This window comes from Natator depressus, chromosome 6 (assembly GCF_965152275.1).
Source record: "Natator depressus isolate rNatDep1 chromosome 6, rNatDep2.hap1, whole genome shotgun sequence".
Classification (NCBI taxonomy): Eukaryota; Metazoa; Chordata; order Testudines; family Cheloniidae; genus Natator; species Natator depressus.
Window position 1 is genome coordinate 28,857,844 of NC_134239.1, and position 18,822 is coordinate 28,876,665.

The 18,822-nt window shown below is 41.4% G+C and overlaps 2 protein-coding genes across 2 annotated transcripts; both read right to left on the reverse strand.

Annotated features, from left to right (window-relative positions):
- Window positions 1-3,272: 3,272 nt before the first annotated feature.
- On the reverse strand, window positions 3,273-6,489 carry LOC141989974 (serum amyloid A-5 protein-like). Its single transcript, XM_074956918.1, has 3 exons — window positions 6,387-6,489; window positions 4,160-4,298; window positions 3,273-3,414 (listed from the first exon to the last, which is right to left on the reverse strand). The coding sequence occupies exons 1-3, from the start codon at window positions 6,487-6,489 to the stop codon at window positions 3,273-3,275; spliced, it is 384 nt and encodes a 127-aa protein (XP_074813019.1).
- Window positions 6,490-8,986: 2,497 nt separating this feature from the next.
- Window positions 8,987-9,520, reverse strand: LOC141988363 (interferon kappa-like). The gene has a single exon (XM_074954143.1). The coding sequence runs from the start codon at window positions 9,518-9,520 to the stop codon at window positions 8,987-8,989; it is 534 nt and encodes a 177-aa protein (XP_074810244.1).
- Between the last annotated feature and the right edge of the window lie 9,302 nt (window positions 9,521-18,822).

Sequence of the window (18,822 nt, forward strand, 5' to 3'; positions counted from 1 at the left end):
GTGGGTCCTGTGCTTATTGGCAGTTTTTCTTGCCTCAGAGGTTCACAGCTCAAACCTGCCGTTCACTCAGTTAGCCTCATCGCTGGCCAGCGTGGGGAAAAGAAGAAGAACAATACCCGCAGTCTCTGCTGATTAAGCTTCTGGCCTGGATATCTCTCTCTGTGCTTGGAACTGGGTAGAAGAATAGAAGCCTTCACTAATATTGTTCATTTGGATGATATGAACCTGTTGGATGGAGAACATGGTTAGTGAATCTTAACTTGTGAGTGCACCCGTATAATACATGATCTGTATTAAATATTGATTGCCGATTAAGTATAGAGAAGCATTTATCCAGAGTTGAATGATGTGTTGAGTTTTTTAAGCACTGATATAGGAAGGTCACTTGGCACAGTGTATAACTTCATATAGTATATTGTACAGCATAAATATAGTTGAGTTTATAAATCAGTGACGCTCTTTGCAGTTTAATTCTGGTCTTCCAACAAATCAGCAGTATAAAATCAGTCTTGTCTTGAGTGGTTCAAATATCTTGACATTTCAATCAGATTTTGTTTTGGCTCCAGCTTTCACTCTGAATTTTTGTTGCCCAGTACCTTGGAGAATCAGCTAATTCACTAGCATCATCTAGTGACATTTCTAGGATATAGTGAACAAGTTTCTGTATCAGATTGCAGAATTGCAATATCCTAGAAAGTCACACAAAGGAACTCTTTGGCTCTTAGTTTAATCCAGAACCTCAACAATGGCTATGAGGAAAGCTGTTTTTAGTGCTAAATGTCCATAAGCCCTTACAACTAGCCCCCTCAGTGGCCACAACGGACCTGGTTGCCAAGAACAGCTTCCAGGTCTGGAGGAGGTCCTGGTAGAAGACTGGCAGCTCAGAAACATCTCGCAGAAGACCCCTTGGATGGAGAAAAAAGAGCTGCCAGTCGTATCGGAGGCGGCGGATTATTGGAACTGGCTCCCCTGCCCCGCCATGTACCCAGACCCCACAGCGCGCACACCCCACGGGGCACTCGCTCCCAGGGCCGGCTCTAGGTTTTTTGCTGCCCCAAGCAAAAAATTTGCTGTCCCAAGCTTAGGTGGGGCTGGGGCTCGCAGGCGGTGCTGGAAGCGCAGGGAGTTGATGTCACCTTCTCCCAGCGCCTGCAGGGGCTTTATCCCCTCCCCTGCCCTGCTCCCCAGGCCCGCCCAGACAGCCGCAAGTCTGGGAGTGCTGGGCCGGGGCAGGTGGACTCTGCCCAACGCCCGACAAGGCAGGGGCACGATGCGGGGGGGCACCCGGAGCAAGTTGCGGCCTGCTCCCTCCTCCCCTCCCTGGGGGCTCAGCGCTCTCTGCCACGCGACTGCTGGGGCCAGCACCAACAACCCTGCCCAGGGGCTGGCCAGAGAGAGACAGACAGACAGCACCTCAGCCACCCCACAGCGCCCCCTGCAGCCCGGCCTCCCACAGACAGACAGCACCTCACCCACCCCACAGCGCCCCCTGCCTCCAACAAATTGTAAGATGTGAGGCCTATTGACTACGCACTTTTACCCTAAAAATTGAGGAAAGGCCTAAAAAATTATTTGAGCAGAGTCATGCTAAGAACCCCCCACTGCATGCTGCAAATTTCTCTGATCTTTTGTTCAAGAGTGGGACTAGGGGTAATTACAGTGTTGTTGTAGCTGCGTTGCTCCCTGAATATTAGAGACACAAGGTGGGTGAGGTAATAATGTCTATTTTTGGAACAACTTCTGTTGGGGAGAGAGACAAGCTTCCGATCTGCACAGAGCTCTTCCTCAGGACTGTTAGGCTGACATGAAGATGGGATGGGTCACTACAAAAGCTAATTTCCCCATACTAATTTCACCCTACTGTTACTCACACTTTCTTGTCAACTGTTTGAAATGGGCCACCCTGATTACTTTGGCCTCATTACCACTACAAAAGTGATTTTTCCTCCCTTGGTATTGTACTGTTGAGAATAGCCCACTTCCATTTCAATTGAATTGTCTCATTAGCACTGATCCCCACACTTGGTAAGGCAACTCTCATCTTTGCACGTACTGTGAATATACCTGCCTCCTGTATCTTCCACTCCATGCATCTGATGAAGTGGGTTTTAGCCCACGAAAGCTTATGCCCAAATAAATGCGTTAGTCTCGAAGGTGCCACAAGTACTCCTCGTTGGTTTTGCTGACACAGACTAACACAGCTACCACTCTGAAAGCCAAGATTCCTCTGTTTTCAAGTGAAGATGTTAGGGTTAAATGCACGACCAGAAACCTCTCATGAGACTGCTGTCAGCTGCCTGGTAACTATCCAAAGACTGGGAAGCACACAGCCGGAAAACACTGGTTTCATTTTGATTTGGTTTTGTGCTACTACTTTCCTTTTCTTTCTTTTCTACTTCAAGTTGTGAGCATTGAGTCTTTTAACCCCTATAATCTCTTCAGGTTTTTATCAATGTACATTAACTAGTTTTGAACTTAGTTTTGCCACCCCTCTCTGATGCTGTTTCCACTCACTCCTGGTCTTCAGCAACAATGGGAAATTTCATCCAGTGATGACTCTGATCCAGCCTTTCTAGCCTGACCTCAGACGGAACAGAGGTTCTACCCACCTGATGACAATAAATATATACTTTTAAAACTTAAGCACCATCACTGCTTATTAAAGTGGACCCAGACTCCCAGCCCCATAGAAAATGTGTTTTCATCTTTTCATTTAAAATGTTAACTTTCCTCCTGACTTGCCCCACAAATTTCTGTTTTTTTTTCCATGATACCTAAACCTTTGTAGGGTGGTTTTTATGCCCCCAACTAATTAGCCAGGTAGGATGGTCTTATAGTTAGAGGACTGGACTCCATTCCTAGCTCTGCTATAGACTCCCCTGTGACGTTAGGCAAGTCAATTAACATCTCTCAGATCCCTGTCTGTAAAATGGGGACAACACTAAAAAGGAGAATTTTCATAATGGATCACAATAGTCCAGTAGCCTGTCTGTGACAGTGGCCAGTGCCCGCTGCTTCACAGGAATACGCAACAAATCAAGTAAAGAACAATCGTTAAATAATCTGGAAGAATCTTCCAAATCCCGGGCAGTTAAGGGTTACCTTTGGCCCCAAATCATGAAGGTTTGTATGTATATTGCTTTTTATCCTTTCTAATGTAGCTGAGGATGTTTGTTCATTCACTGAGAGCTTCAGAAATTTAAGATTTTATTTATTGTGGTTTTGCACAGCTGGTAGAAAAATGGAACCATTGTAAAGTATTACAGGCTGCATTAGTATTTCGAGGGAAGGCCCTCTGGTCTGTAGCGGTTTGGGTCTCCTCCACTTCTGCCCCATGCATTTGCCTCCTGGTCTTGACGTGTGTCTTCGGCTCCTCTGCCACTAATGCCACCCTGCCAACCTTCCCTGGCATCACTGCAAAGAGGAAACAAAGATTATTTTAGACAGTTTATTATTAAATCTCAATAACTAAATTATTTACTTTTCACTTTTTCCCCAGTTTAATCCCTACTTTTCCATAAAACTGAGGACACGCACAAATACCTCACCAACAGAAGTTATTCTAATAAAATACATTAGCTCGCCTACCTTGTCACACACACACACACACAAATCTTAGCCTGTCTGTGAATAGCATCGGTCATCCCAGAAGTGTATCAGTCCAGCAGTTGTGAATTAAAAAGCTTTCCCATTACTTGCCTCCACTAAGTTCTGCCTACTCCTCATAAGACTCCTTTGTATCATAGTCATCACATTGAACAGCAATATTTTAAAACAATCCTCGTTCGAGGTCCGTAAGTGAACCATTGATCATAGTTTTCTTGGATGAAATACCAAGGGCAATATGTTCCAGTTCTAGATTAAAGTGAGGTCCTGCAATTATTTAAGTTTTAAAAGCCCTGTGGTGAACACATCAGCCTCCTGGCACATAGTAATGAGATCTGATATCAGAATATATTTAAATAGGTCAGCTCAGAAATCACCTTTACAACTCAAGAATGGGCACGGTCTTCACACTTAGATAGTTCGGAGGTTAAATAAAAATGTTCTTGCTTCGAACAGGACAATAAGGAGTTATGAATTACAATGTACTTCATAGTTATTTGATTGCATAGCTCTTTACTGACATTTAACTCGTAATCCAAGTGGAATCCATTACCTAATAACTTCCGCTGCCCATTTACCGCCAGGCCCTCTTTGGGCAGCATCATAATTCCCACGAGCATGGAAATATTTATCTGAATTTTTATAATTCGCCTCCCTCATGTCGCTGTATGCACGCCACATATCCTCAGCGCCTGGAGAAGAGAGAGAGGATTATAGAGACTCTGCAAATTTAAAAACACTTTGAGGTTATTCCACCCACATTCCTCTGAAGTCGTCAAGCCCCATTTCCGACACTTCAGCACTGTGGCTTCCAAGTATAGTGCTTCTACAGAAGGCAGAAAGGCTCCTATATATCACTGAGTAAATTCTGATTTTTTTGGTTTGGTGGAAGATCTGAGAAATCCAAAAAAGAAAGACTGTTTAGTTTCAAACCAAAACTGATTTGTTAGGGTTTTTCTCATCAAAATGAAAAAAAAAGTGTTCAGGTTGATTTGAATAGACATTTCTGCAGCAAAATGTCAGCATAGCTCACTGTGAAAATTATCAGTTTTGAAATTATTTTTGACCAAAATTTGCCAAAAGTTGCAGTGTCCCGCTGAAATGCATTTTTGGTGAATTTAATATTTGCCAAAAAAAAAATTGCCCAACTTTCTTTGGTACCCAGGACTCCCATTAGAGATACATGGATTTGCAGCTATTTATGCTATTTTATTAACTGAAGCTTCCACCAGGTGACATCTTTGGAAGAGGAAATGAAAGGGAGTTCCCTTGAGAAGGATCTCATAAAAACATGGAATCTCCACAAAACTCTGTTGTAATATCTTTGGGGAATTCTTTAGGGACAAAGAAACCCTCAAATTTCTCTCAGTGCTCTTTTAAGACTCACCAGGACAATGGAGTAGAGCTATGATTTAGAAACATCAGCCTCCCAAATCTCCTTTAGGGCTTTGTCTACATACGGTTTGTGCATCAATGTAACTAAATCTGTTTAGAAGCCAGTTCAGTTAAATCACTGCCATACAAGTCCATTTAATCTAAATCCATTTAAGGCATTCTTAAGCGTGTCTATTCCAGGGTTTATCAGCAATTTAACTAACAATTTCTCAAACGATTTACACTAGAGACAATTGCGGACAACTTGGTGAGAATATTTAAGATGTGAGTGTACAACGTGAGAACAAAAAATCTGATTTCATAAATGTGAACCTCTATCTACCATTATAATTTAAAAAAAACCCCAACACTTCTTACAGCAAAAAGGTGAGATCACGGAGTATCAACCTAAAATAGAAGCATGAGGATATTTGGGCAAATAGGAGACAATAACTAGAATCAAAGACTATGCTGAGTTGTTTCTTGAGACTAAATAAATCATAACAGTAGAAGACCTCGTGGTCCATTTTAATTTGATCCACATCTCCATCCAGACAAAGCCTATTATATCTCACGTACCTCCCTGATTGAGTAAAGCATCTCTATTCCGGAAGGGTACTTAAGCACATGCTTAAGCTTTCTTAAACAAGGATGAATTTAAGCTTGTGCTTAAGAATGCAGTTCTGCAAGGTGTTGTATGCCCTCAACTAACCAGCCTGGGAATAAGGGAAGTTCAGCACCTTGCAGAAGATGCTCATTCCTGTAGTGCTGAATCAGGACCCAAGTTATCTGACCCCAGAAACGTTTCCGGGAAGGGGAAGGAAAGCTTCTGAAAATATTCAACCAGCATTTACAGTATGTTAGATTTCCTTTACTGAGAATTGGCATATACCTCTCACAAAACCAAGAACAAACAAATAAAAGGTACCCATTATTTCTCAGTGTATTAATATGCCTCCAGATTTTACTAGACCCACTGAGATCCACATCAGGGAAGTGCAGAAGTTAAAGTCAGAACATGGTCAGCTGGGTGCACAGGTTGCAGTTAAACATCTTGCTAAATGTTAAGTGAATCTTGTCTGGTGAAAATATCTGTTTAATTATGATCCATAATTTGTACTATCTATGGCCCATACCTGCCATCTGATTGGCTCTGGTTCAGCAGCCTTGTGCTTGGACTCCCAATGAGGGACCTAAAACTGTATCACTTTAAGGGATCATGAAAAAATTCTAACGTATCTTTTTGTGAAGAACTGAGTAAATTTCTTATTTATCAAAAATTGGTCTAGAGCGCCTGTCTTCAGCTTGGCTTTGCGGGGGTTTTTATTCATTTATTAATTTTTTTAATATCTACACTGTGCTGAGGACAGTTTGGATGAAGACCAAGCAGTGAGTAAAAAGCATACCTCGATAAGCATCCCTTATGAATGATCCAGCATCACTGAACCAGTTCTGGGCACTGACACACAGTACCAGGGACAACAACAACATGCAGTTGTAGAACTTCATAGTTCACTTCTTTAGGCTGTAATAGAAGGAGAATATATGTCAGAAAACTGGGCAATCTTTTAAAGACTCCAGACATAATGTAAATTCCTCTTATATCTGCTTTGGAACAGGTATATGGATCTTCATGGTCACACACAATTCAGAAAAGTTCCCAAAGTGATGATTTCTACTCAGAAAAATGAAATGCTCTCTGCCATCACAGCACCAGGCTGGGACATAAGTTGTAAATATAGAAGTTTTCGTTTCTGCTTAAGTTTTTACATCATAAAAATCACTTGTTCGAAGACAAAAATTGAATACACAACAAGGTAAAGTGGTACAAATATGAAGTTTCCATATGGAATGAAACTTACCACTGCTGTATTGCAAAGCCCCGGAAAAATGGAGTCCTTTCGGATGGATTCTCACAAGAAAAATGGTACTATATTTATAGGAATCCTTATCTCAAAGAGCAAATTGGAAATAATTAACAGAAACCTGACTAAATTCAAATTGGGCAATTCTTTGCTTGTTGAATGCAAACAAACATTGCTTCTGTTGGGAATTTACTGCAGTAAATTCCCTTATTTCTTCTTGAGCCTTCCTGATTTCAATTGGTCAGGGTCTGTATTGTCTCTCTGTAGATCCAACGATCAATTACTTAACCAGTACCTACTATGATGAAATGTCCATCATTTACTGGAAGTTGCAGGCAGTCACTTTTTCTGACTTGCTTCTAATTTTTTTTAATGACTGAAATGAGTGCCTAGCCAATGGGTCCTGGTCCATGACTTTGGCTCCAAGAGGCTATGGTAATAGAAATAAATAATAAAACTTAAATTACCAGAGCTGGTCAGAAATGGGATGTCATCTTTGTAGATATTTTCATTTTTTCCCTTTTAAATTTAGATGGAAACTTGTCAAAATATTGAACTTTGAATAACTTCAACGAGCTTTTATTACCACCATTATGACCTCAAAAGGGAGAGGTTAATTTGTCTGAATAGCTGTTAACTTATTGTGTAGCTTTCTTGGCAAGATCTAAGCCGTAAGCTAGATGCAGTTATATGAAGAGTTACAAAAATATCTTTTAATTCAAAATATTACCAGTGGATTGGAATCATCAGCTCTATCAGGAATTCAGGTTACTTTGTAAAGTGTTTTCATTTGTGATTAAATAACAATCTTAACTATAAAAATTTTACTTAAATGATGTAAATACGGTTTACATTCTCAGATCAGTGCATGGGTGATAATATGTAAAACTCCTATTGATTCTAGCTGGAAAAATGCAGGTAAATATCTGCTAGTTCAGGTCAGACTTTGTCCTCTAAAGTTTGTAAACTAAACAGCAGATCTTGTAAATGGTCAGTGCAGCTGTTCTTATGGGAATGTAATCTGAATAAAGTCGTCATGATTGGGAAGGTGTTGTGAAACAATGCTAAATCAGTCCCGCTCACTAGCCCAACAGAATGCTATGACTTGTAAACACAACAGACCACAGCTGTATTGTCCATGCTCAATGCCCTGTTGACCAGTCTGGCTTTGAGCTTCCTGGAAGCTTTTGGAAGTGTCTATGTTCAACAGTAACAGCCTTGACAGCTGAGGGTTTAAGGTTTCTTGAGGGTTTAAGAATCTCACCTTATCTTTAAACACTGATTGGTCTGATTTTTTGGCCCTTTTTAACAGATTTCCTAAGGAAGAGTATGCTGCTGTGGCTACTTTGCCATGCAGTATGCCAGGCAACTGCCTTGGGACCTGCACAGTTAAAAGTGCAAGCAGTATGAAGCTGAGTGCTGGGAATTTACAATATCATGCAGACAGCCCTTTTACATTCCTCAATGTTAAAAGCTTCATCTGTTCCAGCTATAAAGTTGTCCACTCAGTAATGTGCATAATTCAGGGCTGTTCTTACAGAATATGATTTTTTTCTTTTAAAAGCTTAAATGCCATAATTCTCTCAAGTTCTTAAATCTACACAGGCAAAAATAAGATTCCACAGCTGTTTGCATTACAGTGTATATAATCACATAGTTAAAAACACTCTCAAAGAATGCAATTATTTCTACAATCTCGTAAGAGGAACGGAGAGTGATGTAGGGCCCTGGCCTTATTAACTGTACATCTTGTATATAAACTATTTTCACAAACTGCATGTGTGACTTACGGATTGTACACAGTGATATAAGTGTCATACAGGTGTCTAAGGCCATCAGAAAAAAACAACATAATATATAGCGTTATCAAAAGTTTGACCAAGTATTTGAGGGTGGTATAGTGATGCGTACATGCACATAAGCAGTGTTAAGGCTGCATGTTCAATTTTAACGTTGGCATTTCCTGACTTCAGCATGTTTCAATGTAGAGTCTTTATTGCTCTTACTGGAGTTTTTAAAATGGTGTTTGTGCAGGGAACACACTTGACATTAACATCACATGCACCAGCTGCAGGCTGCATGAAGTTGGAATAGAGCCCTCTGCATGTGGCTCTTACCTATGCCATGTGGAAGTGTGTGTGTCAGGTGAGATGAGGTGCCATGGAGTCAGATGCTTTTGCACACGGGCTGTATTGCTTTTCTTTCAGGAAATCGTCTATTGTCTGGAAGTATCTCTTCAGTTTCAGGCTAGTGAGCAGGAGGTTCTCATTTCCTGGGTAGGTTATCTCCTTTCCCTTCTCAGCACTCAAACACATCCCCAGCTTCTCAATCTGCTGGAGAAGACCATTTTGGAATTCCTGTATGGAAGTCCCATTCCAGACAGCTTGGATGAGATTGTTGTTAAAGATATGGAAGAGCTCTTGGAGGATCTGTTGGATGGCTCCCTTGGCATTCTTTTGTAGGGACAGTCGGATCTTGAGGATAGCTCTGGGCTTGAAAGCTGTCCTTTCCTTTAGACACTGGAAAGGAAAGTTTCCACCCATTTTCTCCAGACGCTCTAGACTCTCGCTGGTCATTCTGGCTTGTAGAACATAAATCCCATTACAGCCCAGACATGAGATTTCACTGGAGAAGAGCAGCATGAGGCAACATTGCAGCAGCCACCTGCTGATCATGATGATGTCTTAGATTCCCTGTGTTTGTGTAGAACTTGAGCAACTGGTGCCTGTCCAAGGTCTTCCGTAGACTTTTGTGGTTTTGACCCCTGTCTCTGAATGGAAGTATTCTGGAGGAAAAGATTTTTCTTGCATCACTTTCTACTTTTCAAGGCTTTTCCTGCTTGAGGTTTTCACTTTCAGTTTCCTTCTTTTTATTTAGTGGAAGCGAACAAGTCCTTAGAAGAACAAAACCACAGTCATTACCTTGTTTAATATTAAAGAATCCCTACATTCCTTTCCTTAGGTCCCCCCGGCCCTCTTAGAGAAAGAAAATTGAAAGGGTAAGACAAGTATGATGATTAACAGTCACCCAGTTACAGGTTAGAGTAGGGACCTGTCTGTCTACTCCCAAGTTCCTGTAGTTAGCACTGCTAGGCAGGTCTGAATGTCTGTTACATCAGTAAGACTATCCATGCTTTTAACTAATAACAATGAATATTGGCCGATGGGCAGGCGTGGGGGGGAACTACTGCAGAGCTTCTTTTTGCTCGACTCTGCAGATAACCGCAGTGATGTGATGTGTAAAGCTGCTGTTCCTTCACCTTGCCAGCAGCTGGAAAACTTTCCCTCTCTGGTGTCGCACTCAAAATCAGAAAACTCTACTATGCTCTGGCTGCCTCATTCCCTCCTTCCAACCTAATATTATAGGGACCTTAATATTTGATAAGCATGGAAAAAATTCCTATGAGAGATTGGGGCCAGACAAGTCTCTATTAATCTCACGCAATTTCCTGGCCATCTGAGATAGGAGAGAGGAAAAACCATGTGTGGAGGGAATACCAGAGGATGGACAGAGGGCACTGAGAAACTGGGAGGTTTACTTAAGAACCCGATACCAGAATTGCTGACTTGAGTGTACATGAGCCTGATTCATATGGCTTGATTTGTTTGTGTGTGTGTCGGGCGGGGGTGGGGTGGGTCTTTCTGTAAGACTTGTGAATTCTAGTTGTTGTCATGAAATTTCCTAATCACAGGAAACCTCTTTCTACGTGTATCCATCCTGTTGGACAGGACCTACAGCAGGTTCTCACCAGGCTGAGGACAATGGGGGACACTTAACTTTAAAACTATGTTCTGATGACAGCATCTTTATGCTAAGTACGGTGCCTGAGTTGGGAACCCAGTTTGGCCAAGTTGGTGTTAAGGAGAATGGGGGTTAGGAGTGGAAAGTTACCGAAGGTTGACAGAGACAGATGACAAAAACAAAAGGTTCTAAAAGAAATCACTAGGGGAAGACGCACAGGACATTTGGGCAAGAGGAAGGAAGGGGATGAACTGGCCAAGGTCAGGTTAGCTGAGCCTGGGGGAGAAGGCTCTGCTTTTGTGCATAAAAGTGATGCATTGCAACAGAAGGATGTTGGATGACCCCAAGTGACCCTGATCCAGGCCCATAGAATGGCCTGGTGTTTTGAGGAAACTGAGGCCGGGAATTGTGTATAGGGTTTACAATTTAGATAACACTATATATTTACAATTAGATAACATTATATATTATGCCACTTTTTCTGATGGCCTTAGACACCTGTGTGACACTTATATCACTGAGTACAATCGGAAAGTCACATATGCAGTTTGTGAAAATAGTTTATACACAAGATGTACAGTTGTTAAGGCCAGGGCCCTACATCACTCTCCGTTCCTCTTATGAGATTGTAGAAATAATTGCATTCTTTGAGAGTGTTTTTAACTATGTGATTATATACACTGTAATGCAAACAGCTGTGGAATCTCATTTTTGCCTGTGTAGATTTAAGAACTTTAGAGAGTTATGGAATTTAAGCTTTTAAAAGAAAAAAAATCATATTCTGTAAGAACAACCCTGAATTTCACTGAATTATGCACATTACTAAATGGACAACTTTATACTCAGAATAGATGAAGCTTTTAAGATTGAGGCATGTTAAAGGGCTGTCTGCATGATATTGTAAATTCCCAGCACTCTGCTTCATACTGCTTGCACTTTTAACTGTGCAGGTCCTACAGTAGTTGCCTGGCATACTGCATGGCAAAGTTAGCCACAGCAGCATACTCTTCCTTAGGAAATCTGTTAAAGAGGGACAAAACATCAGACCAATCAGTGTTTAAAGATAAGGTGAGATTCTTAACCCCTCATACCTGCCAAATCCAAAGTATTGTTACAAGGAACTTCCTTTTTTCTTACCAAATGTTCACTCCAGTCATTTTGCCCTTCAAGCTTTTTTGTTACAAAAGGACAAAATGTACAGAATCAATTTTCATTTCAAATTTTTAAAAAAATGTTTCTTTTTGGGTGTAGACCAGGCCTGTAAAATTTCAGTCCAGAAGCTTGAATGTTTTCAGAATGTTGAGTGAATGAAAAGAGGGCTAAAGGAAACATTTCGATAACCTTAAATACCGCTGTTAGGAGAGCTCCAGCTATACAACCCACCGCTACTTTAAATGATGATGTGCAGTGTCTCTGGTAGGCAGATCATAGAGGGTCTGAAAAACTAATGCATTACAGCAAGGTTTTCAAAAAGATGGAGTCACATAATTTAGGAAAGAAAATGGCTCTCTCGTGCCCCTTGAAACCAGAATTGTTTCCAATTCCAGGTATCAAAGGTGGAGATTTACCATAGTTCAGTTCATCTAGGGGAAAATGCAGTTGTAGTTCAGGGACTACTGAGCTTCTCAATCTCTACAGCTTTGTTACTTCAAGTAGTAAATGCTCTCCAGGATAACACGACCTAGGAGTTATCTTTCCCTTTTTTAAAGAACTAGTTGGAGTTTGTCTAGAAAAGTGTAGGTGCTCATGGGAATAAAATGAATAAGATTAAAAGAAAATTACACGATTCAGCCTAACATGTCATTTTGCTGTCAAGGCTGTTACTGTTGAATGTAGACACTTCCAAAAGCTTCCAGGAAGCTCAAAGCCAGATTGGTCAACAGGGCATTGAGCATGGACAGTACAGCTACGGTCTGTTGTGTTTACAAGTCATAGCATTCTGTTGGGCTAGTGAGCGGGACTGATTTAGCACTGTTTCACAACACCTTCCCAATCATGATGACTTTATACAGATTACACTCCCATAAGAACCACACTGACCATTTATAATGACAGGTTTCAGAGTAACAGCCATGTTAGTCTGTATTCACAAAAAGAAAAGGAGTACTTGTGGCACCTTAGAGACTAACCAATTTATTTGAGCATAAGCTTTCGTGAGCTACAGCTCACTTCATCAGATGCATACTGTGGAAAGTGTAGAAGATCTTTTTATACACACAAAGCATGAAAAAATACCTCCCCCCACCCCACTCTCCTGCTGGTAATAGCTTATCTAAAGTGATCACTCTCCTTACAACGTGTATGATAATCAAGTTGGGCCATTTCCAGCACAAATCCAGGTTTTCTCTCCCCCCCGCCCCCAAACCCACTCTCCTGTTAGTAATATTTCCAACATACCTCTGAACAACATACTAATCCACAGAGACCTCCCTACCAACATTACAAAAAGAAGGATTCTAGGTGGACTCCTCCTGAAGGTCAAGACAGCAGACTGGACTTCTACATAGAGTGCTTCTGCCGACGTGCATGGGCTGAAATTGTGGAAAAGCAGCATCACTTGCCCCATAACCTCAGCCGTGCGGAACACAATGCCATCCACAGCCTCAGAAACAACTCTGACATCATAATCAAAAAGGCTGACAAAGGAGGTGCTGTTGTCATCATGAATAGGTCGGAATATGAACAAGAGGCTGCTTGGCAGCTCTCCAACACCACTTTCTACAAGCCATTACCCTCTGATCTCACTGAGAGTTACCAAAAGAAACTACAGCATTTGCTCAAGAAACTCCCTGAAAAAGCACAAGATCAAATCCGCACAGACACACCCCTGGAGCCCCGACCTGGGATATTCTATCTACTACCCAAGATCCATAAACCTGGAAATCCTGGCGCCCCATCATCTCAGGCATTGGCACCCTGACAGCAGGATTGTCTGGCTATGTAGACTCCCTCCTCAGGCCCTACGCTACCAGCACTCCCAGCTACCTTCGAGACACCACTGACTTCCTGAGGAAACTACAATCCATCGGTGATCTTCCTGATAACACCATCCTGGCCACTATGGATGTAGAAGCCCTCTACACCAACATTCCACACAAAGATGGACTACAAGCCGTCAAGAACACTACCCCCGATAATGTCACGGCTAACCTGGTGGCTGAACTTTGTGACTTTGTCCTTACCCATAACTATTTTACATTTGGGGACAATGTATACCTTCAAATCACAGTATGCCAACATTTTTGTGGCTGACTTAGAACAACGCTTCCTCAGCTCTGGTCCCCTAATGCCCCTACTCTACTTGCGCTATATTGATGACATCTTCATCATCTGGACCCATGGCAAAGAAGCCCTTGAGGAATTCCACCATGATTTCAACAATTTCCATCCCACCATCAACCTCAGCCTGGTCCAGTCCACACAAGAGATCCACTTCCTGGACACTACAGTGCTAATAAACGATGGTCACATAAACACCACCCTATATTGGAAACCTACTGACCACTATTCCTACCTACATGCCTCCAGCTTTCACCCTGACCACACCACACGATCCATTGTCTACAGCCAAGCTCTGCGATACAACCACATTTGCTCCAATCCCTCAGACAGAGACAAACACCTACAAGATCTCTATCAAGCATTCTTACAACTACAATACCCACCTGCGGAAGTGAAGAAACAGATTGATAGAGCCAGAAGAGTTCCCAGAAGTCACCTACTACAGGACAGGCCTAACAAAGAAAATAACAGAACGCCACTAGCCGTCACCTTCAGCTCCCAACTAAAACCCCTCCAATGCATTATTAAGGATCTACAACCTATCCTGAAGGATGACCCAACACTCTCACAGATCTTGGGAGACAGGCCAGTCCTTGCCTACAGACAGCCCCCCAACCTGAAGCAAATACTCACCAGCAACCACATACCACACAACAGAACCACTCACCCAGGAACCTATCCTTGCAACAAAGCCCGTTGCCAACTGTGCCCACATATCTATTCAGGGGACACCATCACAGGGCCTAATAACATCAGCCACACTATCAGAGGCTCGTTCACCTGCACATCCACCAATGTGATATATGCCATCATGTGCCAGCAATGCCCCTCTGCCATGTACATTGGTCAAACTGGACAGTCTCTACGTAAAAGAATAAATGGACACAAATCAGATGTCAAGAATTATAACATTCATAAACCAGTCGGAGAACACTTCAATCTCTCTGGTCACGCGATTACAGACATGAAAGTTGCGATATTACAACAAAAAAACTTCAAATCCAGACTCCAGCGAGAGACTGCTGAATTGGAATTCATTTGAAAATTGGATATAATTAACTTAGGCTTGAATAGAGACTGGGAGTGGCTAAGTCATTATGCAAGGTAACCTATTTCCCCTTGTTTTTTCCTACCCCCCCCCCCCAGGCGTTCTTGTTAAACCCTGGATTTGTGCTGGAAATGGCCCACCTTGATTATCATACACATTGTAAGGAGAAAAGGAGTACTTGTGGCACCTTAGAGACTAACCAATTTATTTGAGCATAAGCTTTCATGAGCTACAGCTCACGAAAGCTTATGCTCAAATAAATTGGTTAGTCTCTAAGGTGCCACAAGTACTCCTTTTCTTTTTGCGAATACAGACTAACACGGCTGTTACTCTGAAACCTGTCATTGTAAGGAGAGTGGTCACTTTAGATAAGCTATTACCAACAGGAGAGTGGGTTTGTGTGTGTGTGTGTGTGGGTGGGGGGGGAGAAAACCTGGATTTGTGCTGGAAATGGCCCAACTTGATTATCATACACATTGTAAGGAGTGTGATCACTTTAGATAAGCTATTACCAGCAGGAGACTGGGTGGGGGGAGGTATTTTTTCATGCTTTGTGTGTATAAAAAGATCTTCTACACTTTCCACAGTATGCATCCGATGAAGTGAGCTGTAGCTCACGAAAGCTTATGCTCAAATAAATTGGTTAGTCTCTAAGGTGCCACAAGTACTCCTTTTCTTTTTACTGACCATTTACAAGATCTGCTGTTTAGTTTACAAACTTTAGAGGGCAAAGTCTGACCTGAACTAGTAGATATTTACCTGCATCTTTCCAGCTAGAATCAAAAGGAGTTTTACATATTATCGCCCATGCACTGATCTGAGAATGTAAACCGTATTTACTTCATTTAAATAAAAGGTTGATAATTAAGATTGTTGTTTATCACAGATGAAAACACTTTACAAAGTAACCTGAATTCCTGATAGAGCTGATTATTCCAATCCACTGGTAATATTTTGAATTAAAAGATGGGTACCTTTTATTTATTAGTTCTTGGTTTTTGTGAGAGGTGTATGCCAATTCCCAGTAAAGAAAATATAACATACTTGTTAGGGGGCTTATTCCTTCACCCACTTACTTCCCTGGTCCTTCTCCCATGAACAGAGAGCAACAATACCCGAAGTCCAAAAGTGCAAACAATTCGATGTTTATTGGGGTGAACTTCCAGCAAGCATGATTCCAGTTTCCTTCCTTAGTGTCCTCCTTCCCAGCTCCGACACCACAGAGCCTTACACCTGTGTTCCTGTTCCCATTCCTGCCCTTAGCCAAACATGATTCCAATTTCCCCACCCCCATTCCCTGTTCCCATTTCCCCCTTTAGCAAAACATGATTCCAATTTTCTTACCCCCATTCCCTGTTCCTATCTCCCCCACCCACACACCCACCCACTCACTTCCTGATTGACTGCAGACTATATAGTAAAACTTGAGTTCAGCTTAGCTATACCTAAACCAATCATTTTCCTGAAATTTAACTAACGAATCCTAACATATTGTAACATGATTATGTAACCAATTATATCCCACCACCTTAATTAGTTTACACCCAGCAAAATTAATTATACAGCAGAAAGAAACAATCACAGAACCAGACAGAGATTATACGGACAAACAATAGTAAAGTGGGAACTATGATGACAAAACAATACAGAAGTGAGGATTTCACATCCCAGCTATGGATAAGTGAGTTCTTGCCAGACAGGATGCTATCAAACTAAGTTTCCTTTTACATCTTCTAGGCACTTCCCTTTCTCTGGAGGCGATAGGCATTATCAGGACAGGATTGTATTCCTAACAGCCCAATAGCACCTTCTTTCAATGTGACTAGTTTGGAATGTGAGGATGTGACCATAGCACTTCCCAGCTTATGGCTGCCTCTGCTGCTTAGCCAAAGGCCTTAGCCTAAAAACAGAGCTTCAGACTGTCACAGTAAGAGAAGGACCTTACACTGGCAGACAGTGATTTTGATTCTTTCTTTTATACCTCTAACTAGCCAAGTGATAAGAATACACCTAAATTCTTAAAGGACAGACCTTTGCAGACAGGCCTGAATATCTATATCCTAACAATACTGTAAATGTTTGTTTGTTGAATATTTTCAGACGCTTTCCTTCACCCTCCCAGAAATGTTTCTGGGGTCAGATAACTTGGGTCCTGATTCAGCACTGCAAATATGAGGATCTTCTGCAAGGTGCTAAACTTCCATAATTCCCATGCTGGTGAGTTGTGGCCATTTAACACCTTGCAGAACTGCACTCTTATGTCCTGACTGAGGAAAAATACTTAAGCACATGCTTAAATTCATCCTTGTTTAAGAAAGCTTAAACATGTGCTTAAGTACCCTTCCTGAATAGAGATGCTTTACTCAATCGGGAAGGTATGTGAGATATAATAGGCTTTGTCTGGATGGAGATGTGGATCAAATTATAGTGGACCACCAGGTCTTCTAGTGTTATGATTTATTTAGTCTCAAGAAACAACTCAGAATAGTCTTTGATTCTAGTTATTGTCTCCTATTTGCCATTGTACTTTTTAGAGCCAAATACCCTCATATTTCTACATTGAGGTTGATACTCCATGATGTCTCCCTTTTGCTGTAAAGAAGTGTTGTTGTTTTTTTTTAAACTATAGTGGTGGATAGAGGTTCATGTCTATGAAATCAGGTTTCTTGTTCTCACATTGTACACTCATAGCCTAAAGATCCTCATCAGTTTGTCCCCAATTGTCTCTAGTCTAAATCAGGTTAGAAATAGTTAGTTACATTGCTGCAAACCCCTGGAATAGACTCTCCTAAGAATGCCTTAAATTGATTTAGATTAAATGGACTTATGTGGCAGTGATTTAACTAAATTGGTTTCTAAACAGATTTAGTTCAATTGATGCACAAACTGTATGTAAACAAAGCCCTAAAGGAGACTTACGTTTTTAAGTTGGAATCACACCTCTCTACTCCATTGTCCTGGTGACCCTTAGAAAACCAGTGACAGAAATTTGAGGGTTTCTTTGCCCCTAAAGAATTCCCCAAAGATATTGCAACAGTGTATTGCGGAGATTCCATGTTTTTATGAGATCCTTCTCAAGGAACTCCCTTTCATCTCCTCCAAGGATGTCACCTGGTGGAAGCGACAGTTAATAAAATAGCATAAATAGCTGCAAATCCCTGAATCTCTAAAGGGAGTCCTGGGTACCAAAGAAAGTTGGGCAATTTTTTGGAGGGGCAAATACTAAATTCACCAAAAAATGCATTTCAGGGGGACACTGCAACTTTTGGCAAATTTTGTTCAAATTTGGCAAATAGTTTAGGTTGGAAAAAAAAAACTTCAAAACTGATAATTTCCACAGTGAACTATTCTGACATTTTGCTGCAGAAATGTCTATTCAAATCAACCTGAACAATACTATTTCTGTTTTTCATTTTCATGAGAAAAACCATAACAAATCAGTTTTGGTTTGAAACTAAACAGTCTTTTTTGGATTTCTCAGATCTTCCACTGAACCAAAAAATCAAGTATTTGCTCAATGGTATATAAGAGCCTCACTGCCTTCTCTAGAAGCACTGTACTTGGAAGCCACAGTGGGGAAGTGAGAAGAATGGTGCTTGACGACTTCAGAGGAATGTGGGTGGAATAACCTCAAAGTTTTGTTTTAAATTTTCAGTGTCTCTATAATCCTTTCTCTCTTCTCCAGGCGCTGAGGATATGTGGCGTGCATACAGCGACATGCGGGAGGCGAATTATAAAAATTCAGATAAATATTTCCATGCTCGTGGGAATTATGATGCTACCCAAAGAGGGCCTGGCGGTAAATGGGCAGCAGAAGTTATTAGGTAATGGATTCCACTTGGATTATGAGTTAAAAGTCGGCAGAGAGCTATGCAATCAAATTACTATGAAGTACATTGTAATTCA

Bases quoted from the DNA above. Each gene is read 5' to 3' on its own strand.
- LOC141989974 (XM_074956918.1), bottom strand. From the start codon at position 6,489: ATGAAGTTCTACAACTGCATGTTGTTGTTGTCCCTGGTACTGTGTGTC. The intron at 4,299-6,386 runs GTATGCTTTTTA...TCTCTTCTCCAG, and splicing joins CATAAGGGATGCTTATCGAG to GCGCTGAGGATATGTGGCGT. The intron at 3,415-4,159 runs GTAATGGATTCC...TCCTCTTTGCAG, and splicing joins TGGGCAGCGGAAGTTATTAG to TGATGCCAGGGAAGGTTGGC.
- LOC141988363 (XM_074954143.1), bottom strand. From the start codon at position 9,520: ATGATCAGCAGGTGGCTGCTGCAATGTTGCCTCATGCTGCTCTTCTCC.